Here is a 12,672-nt window from a genome sequence, read left to right as displayed (position 1 = left end):
GACCCATTGTAAACATAGGTGTAACATGCACATATACACACAAATGTGCAATAATATTACTAAAGTAAAAGCTTTCTAAAACAATACACACGCTAAGTGTGACACACCTTTACCTGTTCAGTAGTGTTATGTTCTAGTCTATTCCATTCTATTAAAAATTCTGCCCAAATCTCATTGAAATTATTCTGTTCATGATACTTTCATGATGATAGCAACATGCAGTTGGAAAAGCACTGGACAAGGGGTCTTTGGGACCTGGATTTATGATCATTTGGAGTGCAGGACTGGGCTATGCTCATACCCAGCAGGTGTCTTGACATCACAGGACTATGGTATCTTTTTGCTCTAATTGAATTGTTAGAGATCAAGCAAATTCAAGAAATTTGAGAAGCTGTAGGAGTGTTTAGAGTCACAAATTTCCAAAATTGCATTTATGGAAATCGCATTTATGGACATATTTCAAATTTTTGAATCTTTCTCACAACCCCCTTGTTTTTTATTTTAACTTTTATTCTAGATACAAGGGGTACATGTGCAGATTTGTTACATGGAAATATTGTGTGATGCTGGGGTTTGGAGTATGGTTCCCATCACCTAAGTAGTGAATGTAAATACCCAACAGCGTTTTCTAACCCATCCCCACCACCCCCAGGAGTCCCCAGTGCCTATTGTTTCCGTGTTTATGTCCATGTGTGCTCAATGTTTAGCTCCCACTTATAAGTGAGAACATGCAGTGTTTGGTTTTCTGTTCCCACTTTAATTTGTTTGGATCATGGCCTCCAGCTCCATTAATGTTGCTGCCAAGGACATGATTCCATTCTTTTATATAGCTGCATAGTATTCCATGGTGTTTATGTACCACGTATTATTTATCCAACCCACCATTCATCAGCATCTGATAACCTCTCTTGGAACCTTAGCAGAGGAGGGGAAAGTGGAAGCAGAGTTACCATAGGAAGAGCTGTTGAAGAGTTCAATGTTGAAGAAGGCGTAGTCTCCACTGGTCATGCCATGCCTGTGCGCTGCCAGCATGATGCTCCGGACGGTGTCACTGCTCGCACACATGATCACCACTAGGGGAGGAACAAACAACACACATGAGGCACCCCTTTGCAGAGCACTTTGAGCATGCTGACACCAGTGAGGGACATCTGACAAGGAATGGGATACTTGTATGGTCCTGAAGTATCTCCTCACAATCACTTATAAAGTACAAATGGACCATGGAGGAACCTAGCAGACATCTCCATAACCAAGAGATGGAAGCCAACATCACCAACCATGGGAACACACACTCATGGGACACCTGGAATAACACTCTAAGGACCAAAATGTCTAGATGGGCAGTCTACATCTAATCAGAAGGAGGCAGTCACAAACCCAACTTGGGGGATGGTCTGTAGAAAATCGGCGTATGCTCTTTAAAATGGTCAATTTCATGAACAACAAAGACAGGCTGAGGAAACATTCTAGACTGAAAGAGGCTTAAAGGAATAGGCTACTGACTACAGTGTGTGATGCTGGATTGGATTCTGGACATTTTCTTTAAAAAAAAAAAAAAAAAAGTTCTTTTTAAAAAAAAACTGCATCAAATAAATCACCAGATTTGCCCAATATAAGATAGTGAAAATTGTCAACTGCTTTTTATACTTAATAGCATAGTAAATGCACTGTCCTGAAAAAGCAAACTTAATGATTTTAGAGAGAACATTAACTTGACAAATCAGAGGATTCAGGGAGTGCTACAAGCTTTCTGCTGTTTGAATTTTAAAACATTATTTTCAGGTTGTCTCAATATACATAAGAAATCATTTGTAAGATTCCAGGTGTCTCTCCCCTGTTCTCTCAGTTTATATCCACACTGTTGGATTCAAGAGGCTTCACACAACTCGAAAGCCTCTCGAACTGGATATTGTTGCCTACCATATAAGGGCTACACAGGCTAGAGTGAAGTAGGGCTTGACCATTACCCAGTCAATTTGACCCCTGTTGATAGACCGAGGTCTCCATGACCAGATCCACTGTGTTTTGCTGCACACATACTGTGCAGAGAGACCTGGAGAGACCTGGGTGCTATAAACCGCATTATCACGATGCATGCCAGCCCTCCAAGATGTGTATGTTCTTTGTAAAAGCATGGGTGCTGAAAGACGTAAAACAAACTTCAGGCTATGCCAAAGCAGCCTTGGCAACCTGCATGGAGGTTGGGCTCTTGTTGATATTTAGTTTACTGCACACGTTAATTCAGTGTTAGATCATGACTCTGACATTTCATACCCTAGAAGGGCTAGGTATACAGCATAAAAGCTCTAGATAAAAAGTTTCTAAAACAATACAAAATTCTTAAAGATCTGTAACAATGGGAGTAGGTGTTGTTTCTGCCCTGAAAGTATAGGTATATATTTGGGATAATCAATTCCAAGATGCCTCAGTAAGAAAGTTTTCAAAGAAACTCCTAATTATTTGTTATGACTTAGATCCTTGTTTTACCTCTGATTTGATTCTAGCCTCTTAAATGAACAAAGAGTCAAGGTGTCCCATAACACATTCAACAAGGGACTGAGGCTGGACAAGTTTGAAGAATGTGGATTCCAAGAGTAGATGTCTCCAGGAGGTTCCGGGAAGTTCTGGCTGATTGGCCACCAAGCAGCCCTCATCATTTTTCGAGCAAGTGATCATAGTCCAGGATCTGGCTCTCAATTCCAAGATGCAGAACCTGATTCTGTCAACATATAGAGAGTAGAATCATTGCTTAGGGGCAAGTTTCCAATAACCTAACTCAGATATGTGTAGGTAATCTGAAATGCATACTATTTAAATTCAATGAGGTCCAGGATGGTTATGAATATATTTGTGTCAGCATGCCCTATAGCTGGGCATGCTAACTGGAGAGACAAATTATAAGCAGTAGGATGCAAGTAAGGATGAAATCAGAATCAGGGAGGCCAGTAGAGGATTCAGCTGTCAAAGTCACCAGGACTTGATGACCCTAGGCATCCATCTAAGAGATATATCTGGTCCAGGACCAAACAGGCAGGGTCCAAGGACCAGAGGACCAGCTTTCCTAAACTTTGCCTGAAGTTTCCCTAAACACTGGCCTCTGTGGCACCTTTTTTCTATTTTTACATTCCTGGCCCATCTCCTTCTCTCTCCTCCTGCTATGGTTTGGTTGTGTCCCCCAGATTTCATGTGTTGGAAACTTAATGCTCAAAATCATTTGTTGGTGGTATTTGGAGATGGGGCCTTTGGTAGATACTTACGATTAGATAAGGTCATCAGTGTGGGTCCCCTAAGATGGGACTGGCAGTTTAGAAGAAGAGGAAGAGAGACCTGAGTTGGCACAAATTTGCTCTCTTACCATGTGATGCCCTCCATAGTGTTATGACACAGCAAGAAGGCCCTCACAAGATGCTGGCACTATGCTCTTGGACTTCCTAGCCTCTAGAACCATACGCTAAATAAACTTCTTTCTTTATAAATCACCCAGTCTGTGGTATTTTGTCATAGCAACAGAAAACAAACTAACAGACACCCCACCACCACCAAGTCCTTCTGATGGACACATTCTTTGTTTTGTTTTTTGTTGTTGTTATTTTGTTTGTTTGTTTGGAGACAGACTCTCACTCTGTCACCCAGACTGGAGTGCAGTGACTCAATCTTAGCTTACTGCAACCTCCATCTCCTGGGCTCACGCGATCCTCCCACCTCAGCACCTTCCAAGTAGCTGGGACTACAGGTGCACGTTACCACACCCAGCTAATTTTTGTACTTTTTGTGTAGATAGAGTTCCACCATGTTGGCCAGGCTGGTCTCAAACTCCTGGCCTCAAGTGATCTGCCCACCTTGGGCCTCCCAAAGTACTGAGATAACAGGCACGAGCCATCAGACCCAGCCTACATTCTTTCTGTAAATGTTAGTACCCACTTAGACTGAGCAAGAGAGACATAGAGTGGCACTGTGTCTATCTAAGCAGATTTTGATTATTTTAGATCTTATCCATTTTGTGTTGGCCATGTGATTTAAGACTCAAAAGGAAGCCCTAATTTCCAAGTTCATAGGCAGAGCATTGTCTTTCTTGAATAAACCAAACCCATAATGCACATTATCATCCAGTTTCAGTTCAAACTGGAACAAGCATCTAATGACACTGGCAAAGCAGTCAGAGTACACGATCCTAGATTTTTATGATGCTCCCCAATCTCTTAGGGTTGTCTCACTCATGCCTAATTGAACAGCAAGTATTTTTAGTAACTTGTCTTTATACAATCAAAAGGTTTAGAATAGTTTTAATTAAAATAACTTTCTTTTCCTGCTTATGTTTCATCAATTTATATAATAACTAATTAAATTACATATTTATCATAATAAGCACAACCAGCATCAACAGACTTGGGGACAACTCTTAGAAAATATATGAAGAAGTATGAGAAGTGTGTGGCACACTCAGGAGAACTCTACTAGCTGCCAGCATCTACCAACAAGTGATAAGATTTATAGAGAACAGAGAACATCAGCTAATCCTGCGACCTGCATAAATGGAGGTTAATTAAGGCAGTTCAGTTTTTGTTGTATCTCAGTATAGTTAAATACATAAATATTAATTTTGGGTCAAATTGTTAAAATTCTAAAAGAGGGGACGACGATGTAACTCTAACTTTATGTATAGACTTTTCCTCATTCTACTCTATTTTATCCTCCTTGCCAAAGAACTTTCAATGTTCCATGCCACCCTCCATCATCTGGTTCCCACAATTACTTCTGTAAATGACTTCTCACTATTGCATCATGTTCTTGCAATCACTCTAAGGACAGCAGAGAGAAATGCAAAGAGGTATCAATTCAGAGAATCAAAAACATTCCAGGTAGTATCCCTGAATCGGGGGGATAGTTATTTCCAAAACCTCAAGTTTTCATTGGGAGAAACCTCTAATGGATTAACATTTCTCATCTCTCAATGTGCTTTCATTTTCGCTCCCCTCACCCCCAACAAGAGGAAAAGAAGTGAAATGTCTGACTGTTGAGCCTAAAACTGAGTACGCTGGCTCAGTCTTTTCTTCCTTCTTCTTTGGGTTGTGGCTGTTTGCAGAGAGCACACATCATGGGCTTCTTTTGTCACATGGTCAAGAGTTAGCAGGGGAGATTTGCAGCTAAATGGCACTGTCTGTGATTTAGTAGATATTCCTGCCTAATTCTGGGAGGAAGTAATAGCAAGCAGGCCCTTTTGGAAATAGATCTAAATCCATGTTCAACTGGTTTTATCAATAATAGGGATATATTCATATTCTCCATCTGGTTACTGTACCCAACTTCCAGTTAATTCTAAATTTAGAAGGAAAAGAGGGATATTACTGCATGGAAGCAAAGCAGAGTATGCCATGTCCTACACACTGAAAATATGATACCAAAAATGAAAAACTCAACAGTAACTTCAAAAGTGGCCAAGGAAATATCCAAACAAGATGAATTACCAAAAAAAAAAAAAAAGGTAGGTGGTAAACAGAAGGTAAGAAAAGTAGAGGATTATTCCAAGAGTTCTAGCATCCAAATTAGAAAAAAACCTAGAAAGAGGAAATAGAGAAAATGAAAAGGATACAAGTATCACAGAAATAATTTAAGAAGTATTCCCAGAATTAAAAGAATTAAAAGATATGAGTTTCTGGATAAAAGAGGCCTATTGAGTACACAAGGAAGAGGAGAAGAGTCTAAAAATTTCCAGGAAAGCAAAGCAACGAACAATAAGTTCAGAATCCAAACTGATTCCAGATTTCTAATAACAATATTAGAATTTAGAAGACAGTAAAGCAATACTGTCACATTTTGAGGGAAATTATTTCCAACCTAGAATACTATAATTATGTATAAAGGTATGATGAAAATTTTTAGTCACAAAACATCTCAAACTTTCGGCCTTATTCATCCTTTCTCAGAAAGCTCTTGGTAGATGTGCTCCACCAAAACAAAAACATAATCAAAAAAGAGAAACACACAGGGATCTAGCTCAACAGACAGGTGATGGAAGCCCCAGGAGGATGTTGAAGAACCCACAGTGGCCAACTGTGCAAAATATCTACAAAATAACTGGGATGCAAGGCTGGTTCAACATATGCAAATCAATAACGTAATTCATCACATGAACAGAACCAACAACAAAAACCACATGATTATCTCAATAGATACAGAAAAGGCCTTCGACAAAATTCAGCAATGCTTCATGCTAAAAACTCTCAATAAACTAGGTATTGAAGGAATGTATCTCAAAATAATAAGAGCTATTTATGACAAATCCACAACCAATATCATACCGAATTGGCAAAAACTGGAAGCATTCCCTTTGAAAACTGGCACAAGACAAGGATGCCCTCTCTCACCACTCCTATTCAACATAGTGTTGGAAGTTCTGGCCAGGGCAATCAGGCAGGAGAAAGAAATAAAGGGTATTAAATTAGGAAATGAGGAGGTCAAATTTGTCCCTGTTTGCAGATGACATGATTGTATATTTAGAAAACCCCATTATCTCAGCCGAAAATCTCCTTAAGCTGATAAGCAACTTCAGCAAAGTGTCACAATACAAAATCAATGTGCAAAAATCACAAGCATTCCTATACACCAATAACAGACAAACAGAGAGCCAAATCATGAGTGAACTCCCATTCACAATTGCTACAAAGAGAATAAAATACCTAGGAATCCAACTTACAAGGGATGTGAAGGACCTCTTCAAGGAGAACTACAAACCACTGCTCAACAAAAATAAAATAAAATAAAATGAAAGAGGACACAAACAAATGGAATAATATTCTATGCTCATGGATAGAAAGAATCAGTATCATGAAAATGGCCATATTGCCCAAAGTAATTTATAGATTCAATGCCATCCCCATCAAGCTACCAATGACTTTCTTCACAGAATTGGAAAAAACTACTCTAAAGTTCATATGGAATCAAAAAAGAGCCCACATTGCCAAGACAATCCTAAGCAAAAAGAACAAAGCTGGAGGCATCATGCTACCTGACTTCAAACTATACTACAAGGCAACAGCAACCAAAACAGCATGGCACTGGTACCAAAACAGAGATATAGACCAATGGAACAGAACAGAGCCCTCAGAAATAATGTCACACATCTACAGCCATCTGATCTTCGACAAACTTGACAAAAACAAGAAATGGGGGAAGGATTCCCTATTTAATAAATGGTGCTGGGAAAACTGGCTGGCCATCTGTAGAAAGTTGAAACTGGATCCCTTCCTTACACCTTACACAAAAATTAATTCAAGATGGATTAAAGACTTAAATGCTAGACCTAAAACCATTTTAAAAACCCCAGAAGAAAATCTAGGCAATACCTTTCAGGACACAGGCATGGGCAAGGACTTCATGACTAAAACACCAAAAGCAATGGCAACAAAAGTCAAAATAGACAAATGGGATCTAATTAAACTAGAGAGCTTCTGCACAGCAAAAGAAACTACCATCAGAGTGAACAGACAACCTACAGAATGGGAGAAAATGTTTGCAATCTCCCCATCTAACAAAGGGCTAATATCCAGAATCTCCAAAGAACTCAAACAAATTTACAAGAAAAAAACAAACAATCCCATCAGAAAGTAGGCAAAGGATATGAACAGACACTTCTCAAAGGAAGACATTTATGCAGCCAACAGATACATGAAAAAATGTTCATCATCACTGGTCATCAGAGAAATGCAAATCAAAATCACAATGAGATGGCATCTCACGCCAGTTAGAATGGCAATCATTAAAAAGTCAGGAAACAACAGATGCTGGAGAGGATGTGGAGCAATAGGAACACTTTTACACTGTTGGTGGGAGTGTAAATTAGTTCAACGATTGTGGAAGACAGCATGGTGATTCCTCAAGGATCTAGAACTAGAATTACCATTTGACCCAGCAATACCATTACTGGGTATATACCCAAAGGATTATAAATCATGCTGGATAAAGACACATGCACACATATGTTTATTTCAGCGCTATTCACAATAGCAAAGACTTGGAACCAACCCAAATGTCCATCAATGATAGACTGGATTAAGAAAATGTGGCACATATACACCACGGAATACCATGCAGCCACAAAAAAGGCTGAGTTCATGTCCTTTGCAGAGAAATGGATGAAGCTGGAAACCATCATTCTCAGCAAACTGTCACAAGGACAGAAAACCAAACACATGTTCTCACTCATAGGTGGGAATTGAACAATGAGATCACTTGGACACAGGGTGGAGAACATCACACACCAGGGCCTGTTGATGGGTGGGGGACTGGGGGAGGGATAGCATTAGGAGAAATTCCTTATGCAAATGATGACTTGATGGGGTGAAGCAAACCAACATGGCACATGTATACCTATGTATCAAACCTGCACATTGTGCACATGTACCCTAGAACTTAAAGTAGCATAATTTAAAAAAAAACTCAGGAGATTTAAAATAAAGAATTAGAAGATTACTTAATTATAAATCCATAGGAAATTAAGCAAATAAACAAAAATGGACTTTTTTAACTCCAAGGAAAATAACTAGGGGAAAAAAGGAAATGGCAACATAAGAGCCTATGTGACTTAACCTTAACTATCGTTTAGAAAGTAATGATAATGCTCATACTGAATACTGGGCTAACTAAAAAGATTGTGTAAGAGATGGGGTCTAGCTACATTGCCCAGGCTGGAATGCAGTGGCTATTCAAATAGTGCAATCCATAGTCTCAAACTCCTGGACTCAAGCAATCCTCCTGTCTCAGCCTACTGAGAAAAATTTTGACACAACCATATTGGAAAGATGACTGGAAAGAAAGCTTGCATGTGTGGTTAACACGCAATAGAACGATCGAGAAGAGAATTTTCTTCCACTAGGATTCCAAGAGATAAGACCTAAAACTGAAAAAAAAGGAGCATGTTATTAAGAGATATGAAGGCCAATACCTAACAGCTAACAAGAATTGAGAGTGAAAAATGGAGAGTAGGAGACAGGAACCTTTTTATCCTCATAAACCTTGTGTAGTTTTCTCACTTTCTATAGCTGTAGAACTAAACTTTGGTAAAAAGTAAATCTAATTTTTTTCAAAAAAGGTTTCCCTCTGGTTGTTTCTACACTACATAGCAATGGATATTGTTTGCAAAATGGAGATTGAATCTTTATTTCTGTTGTTCATAAAGCTCCATCTACTCCAAAGGCCTTTAGAATTTCCACACTGCAGCCTACAAAGCTCCTTTTCCCCCCCGCTGTGTTAGTTATTTTACACTTATCATGGGTTCTTTCCTTAAAAATGCTGCTGACTGACCACTCGGTCATTTACCCCAGACTAATTCTAAAAATAAATGACTCTTGTATGGATTAAATACTGTTATCTCTATCTCTACCGACTGTATAATGTTATACAGTCATTATGCAGGCCCAGATTAATGACATACTAATAACTAAAAGGATACAACTACAGTTCTTCACATAACAACATTTGCGTTAGGATACTTCTAGTTCTGCACCATATAAAGTGCATCGACAAAACAACTACTGGCTTTTATTGCTTGAAAAAATTATTTCTAAGCCTGTCTTCTTAAAACTAAATTTATTGTTAAGTGTGTGGAATACTGAGGGCAGTAGCTGGCTGTATAAGGAAATTCATTTTAAATAAAGATAATTGTTTTTAAAAATAATATATGTTCAGGTCTGTTTATTTTAGTGGTATTAGCAAAAGACATGACAGGAAAAAAGATTTTAAATTATTGACTTAGATGGTAAATCCTTAAAATGAAGGAATAATTGACGTCCCTTAGTTTTTCTTTCTATAGTACGCCATATGAAATTTTAGTCGCATTATTATTTGAGATGCTGGCATGGTCAGTGTTTTACGTGTTCAAACATGTGTGATTTGGTTTTAAAGAGAAACTTAAGTCCAAAAAAAAAGTAATGTCAATGTTCTCACCAAAAGAGGGAGGAACTCTCTCTACTTTAATTCATAATGCTTAATAGGGAATTTTCAAAAGCAAAAATACTGTCAGTTACATTTTCACACTTGGGTGAGAATATCAGTTTGAAGAGGCCTGATTCTCACCCCACACATTGCTTCACAGAGAAGAAAACTCACATAAGGAAACCAGCCAAATCCAGAGCATCTGCATCTCAGTCCAGGGTTCTTTCCCATGGCATGGCCTCACCCTTGGGGTAAAGTGATTATCATCATATATAAAACAATAACTACAATGAAACCGCACATTTATTGAGCACTTTGTATTCGCCTGGCACTGCTCCCACGCATTCCTGGGTTAGCTCCTCTAACCCTCCCAGTTTCCCAAAGACGTGGGTGCTCTGACTACCCCCACTTTACCTAAGGAGCTTGAGGTACAGAGGTTTCATAGCAGTCCAAGATCCCCAGTCGGTGACCGAGCCACAAACTTCACTGCAACCATATACCGAAGCCCTATTTAATACATTAACTTCTTATGGTAAAGTAACTGTGTTATTTCAATGTGTTTGTAAAAGGTCCTCTAAGAGAGCTTTGTTATTAGGCAACTTTCTCTCTTGAGTGTAAGGAATTTCAGGGTGGAAGGGCGAGGACGATTAGAGGAGAAACTGTTGTGTTTCATATTTCTAAATATCTGCCAGGTCACTGTTGGAAATCTTTTTTAGAGTAAGAATTGTAAAATACTAATCTTATCACTTGTAAAATATACAGGTCAGTTAAGCAAACTTTCACCACTCAATGCAAACTTGGAGGAAAAAAAAAAAAAGGCAAAGAGACTTCGGAACGTCTATAAGGCTTTTGAAATTAAAAAATAATTCCCAGCAGCCGACTGAAGCCCGGGGCGCACCAGTCCCCAGGCCCACCAGGGCACTGCTGTCCGCCCAGTCCCAGGCCTCAGCCACTGCTGTGAGGCTGAGGGGCCCCGGCAGCGATCTGCCCTCCTCTGGGCTCACACACGCCCTTGGTTTTGCATCCCAGGCCACGTGCGCCGGGGCAGCCGCTGACATTGGGACCTACAGGGTAGTGGCATTACGGACAAGTCAGCAAACCGCGGATCTCGCCCGTAGGGTGACACACCCCAAGCCCCAGCCCGCCTTAGGAAGTCTCTGACTTTTAGCTCCTAGCCCTCGAAAGCCGAGAACTAAAGAAGCAGGTTCCGGGAACCATAGCAGCCCGGGGCGCAGACTCCCCCATGGAGGCTGCAGAAACCCGGCGAATGCGAGTTGGGAGCTTAGATGTGGGTTCCTTGCCGAGGCGTGGCAAGCCCGCAGCCGTTGGACACACGTGCCCTTTTTCACAATCGGCAAAGCCCGCGCCCCGCCTGCTTGGCTGGCAGGGATTCGGCACAGACAGCCTGGAGTTCGAGAGCTCAAAACTTGGCCAGGCATTCCTACTGTCAAACACCTCTCGCCTCTTTGCTCTAAAGGGTGAGTCCCAGGTGGCCAAGATGGCAAGGCGGTGACTGCAGCGCCAATATTGATGGCTTCTCTGTCCACTCTCACCTGTTCCTGGGGCCCTGGCCTCAGGATGCGCTCTCCCCTACGACCAACGCCCAGGTGCCCGGCCATGCCAAGTTGTGGACGCGCCCCGCGCCTGGCTCAGCTCCGCTCCCCTTCGGTCTCATTCGCGTGGCACTGGGGTCTCGGGGAGCTTTGCCGGGATTGCACCACTCAGATTCCAGGTGCGTGAGCGCCGAGGGGGAGCAGAGACCGTATTCCCTCATCGCTGTGCTCCTAATCCCTGACTGGAGGGAGAAGGGATCGCCGCTATGCTGGGATCTCAGCCCGCCTTCCCTCAGATTCTACCCTACAGTAAAATGGGCCACACTGGCGATTACACGTCCGCGTCCACCCGCTCCCCGCAGCCATAGCCACCATCCTTAGCCTCGAGCCCTTTGTTCAGTTTGGGTTTTATTCCAACACCCAAAGACCCATGGAGAAAATTTGGAGGACAGGTGGAAAGAAGATTCAGCTCCCGTTTCTTCTAAAGGTACTCCCGCAAAGCTTAGCTCTGGGCGCATTAGAGACTGCGTTGCAGAACACGCCGGGGGAAGTGAGTGCAGCCAGAATTCAGACACACAGGGGCATTTTTGATGGAAACCACAGAAGTTCGTTTATAAGGGGCTGGAAGGGAAATGAAAGGAATGAGAAGAGTGGTTCAACAAGCCTTTAAAAGAAACCTGGGGTCTGTGGAAACAACAGTCAGGGAAACCCCAAGAGCAGGCCAGCCAAGTGGTGACGCCTAGCTGCGAGGCGTCGGCGGACGCTTCCGCACTAAGTTGGGGCGCAAGCCGGCAAAGGACTGAGGAACAAGTTCTTTCCGTCTCGGATGCTTCAGACCGTGGATGGAGCCAGTCACTGGGAGTGCGCCCCCTAATCGCCAGCCCAGTGCTGGCAAAGTGGAAACCGGGAAGAAAAAGCACCCAAGTGGTTTGACAGCACCTGTTGGACCTGGGCACGCAGGAGCTGCGGGCTCAGACGCCCTACCCTCCAACCCCTTCACCTCCCTGGGACCCTCTATGTACACCCCTCGACCGCGATGGGCGGTCGTCAAAGGTCATCGCAGCCACACAGCGCATACCTGAACGAGTGCCCGCGCGTACCCGCCCTCAGCGCCGCAAGGGGGAGTGGGGTCTGCAGAGTGGACGGGTGTGCAGGGAGAGCCTCGGAGAGCGGTTGGGTTAGGGCC

General features: G+C 42.0%; 1 protein-coding gene across 5 annotated transcripts in view; it reads right to left on the bottom strand.

Moving 5' to 3' along the window:
• The window catches only part of NPR3 (natriuretic peptide receptor 3), an 82,586-nt gene that overhangs the window by 67,457 nt on the left and 2,457 nt on the right, over positions 1-12,672 (bottom strand). For 4 of the 5 annotated variants that reach the window (XM_025389164.1, XM_025389165.1, XM_025389163.1 and 1 more), the window contains exon 2: positions 951-1,073. The exons of the other annotated variant lie outside the window; for it this stretch is intronic. In XM_025389164.1, the coding sequence (XP_025244949.1) occupies positions 951-1,073 (123 nt within the window). The remainder of the gene's footprint in view (positions 1-950; positions 1,074-12,672) is intronic. 5 annotated transcript variants of the gene reach the window in all.

The sequence above is a fragment of the Theropithecus gelada genome, chromosome 6, assembly GCF_003255815.1.
Source record: "Theropithecus gelada isolate Dixy chromosome 6, Tgel_1.0, whole genome shotgun sequence".
Lineage (NCBI taxonomy): Eukaryota > Metazoa > Chordata > Mammalia > Primates > Cercopithecidae > Theropithecus > Theropithecus gelada.
The sequence above is the reverse complement of the archived record's forward strand: the minus strand, read 5'-3'. Positions and strand labels throughout refer to the sequence as shown.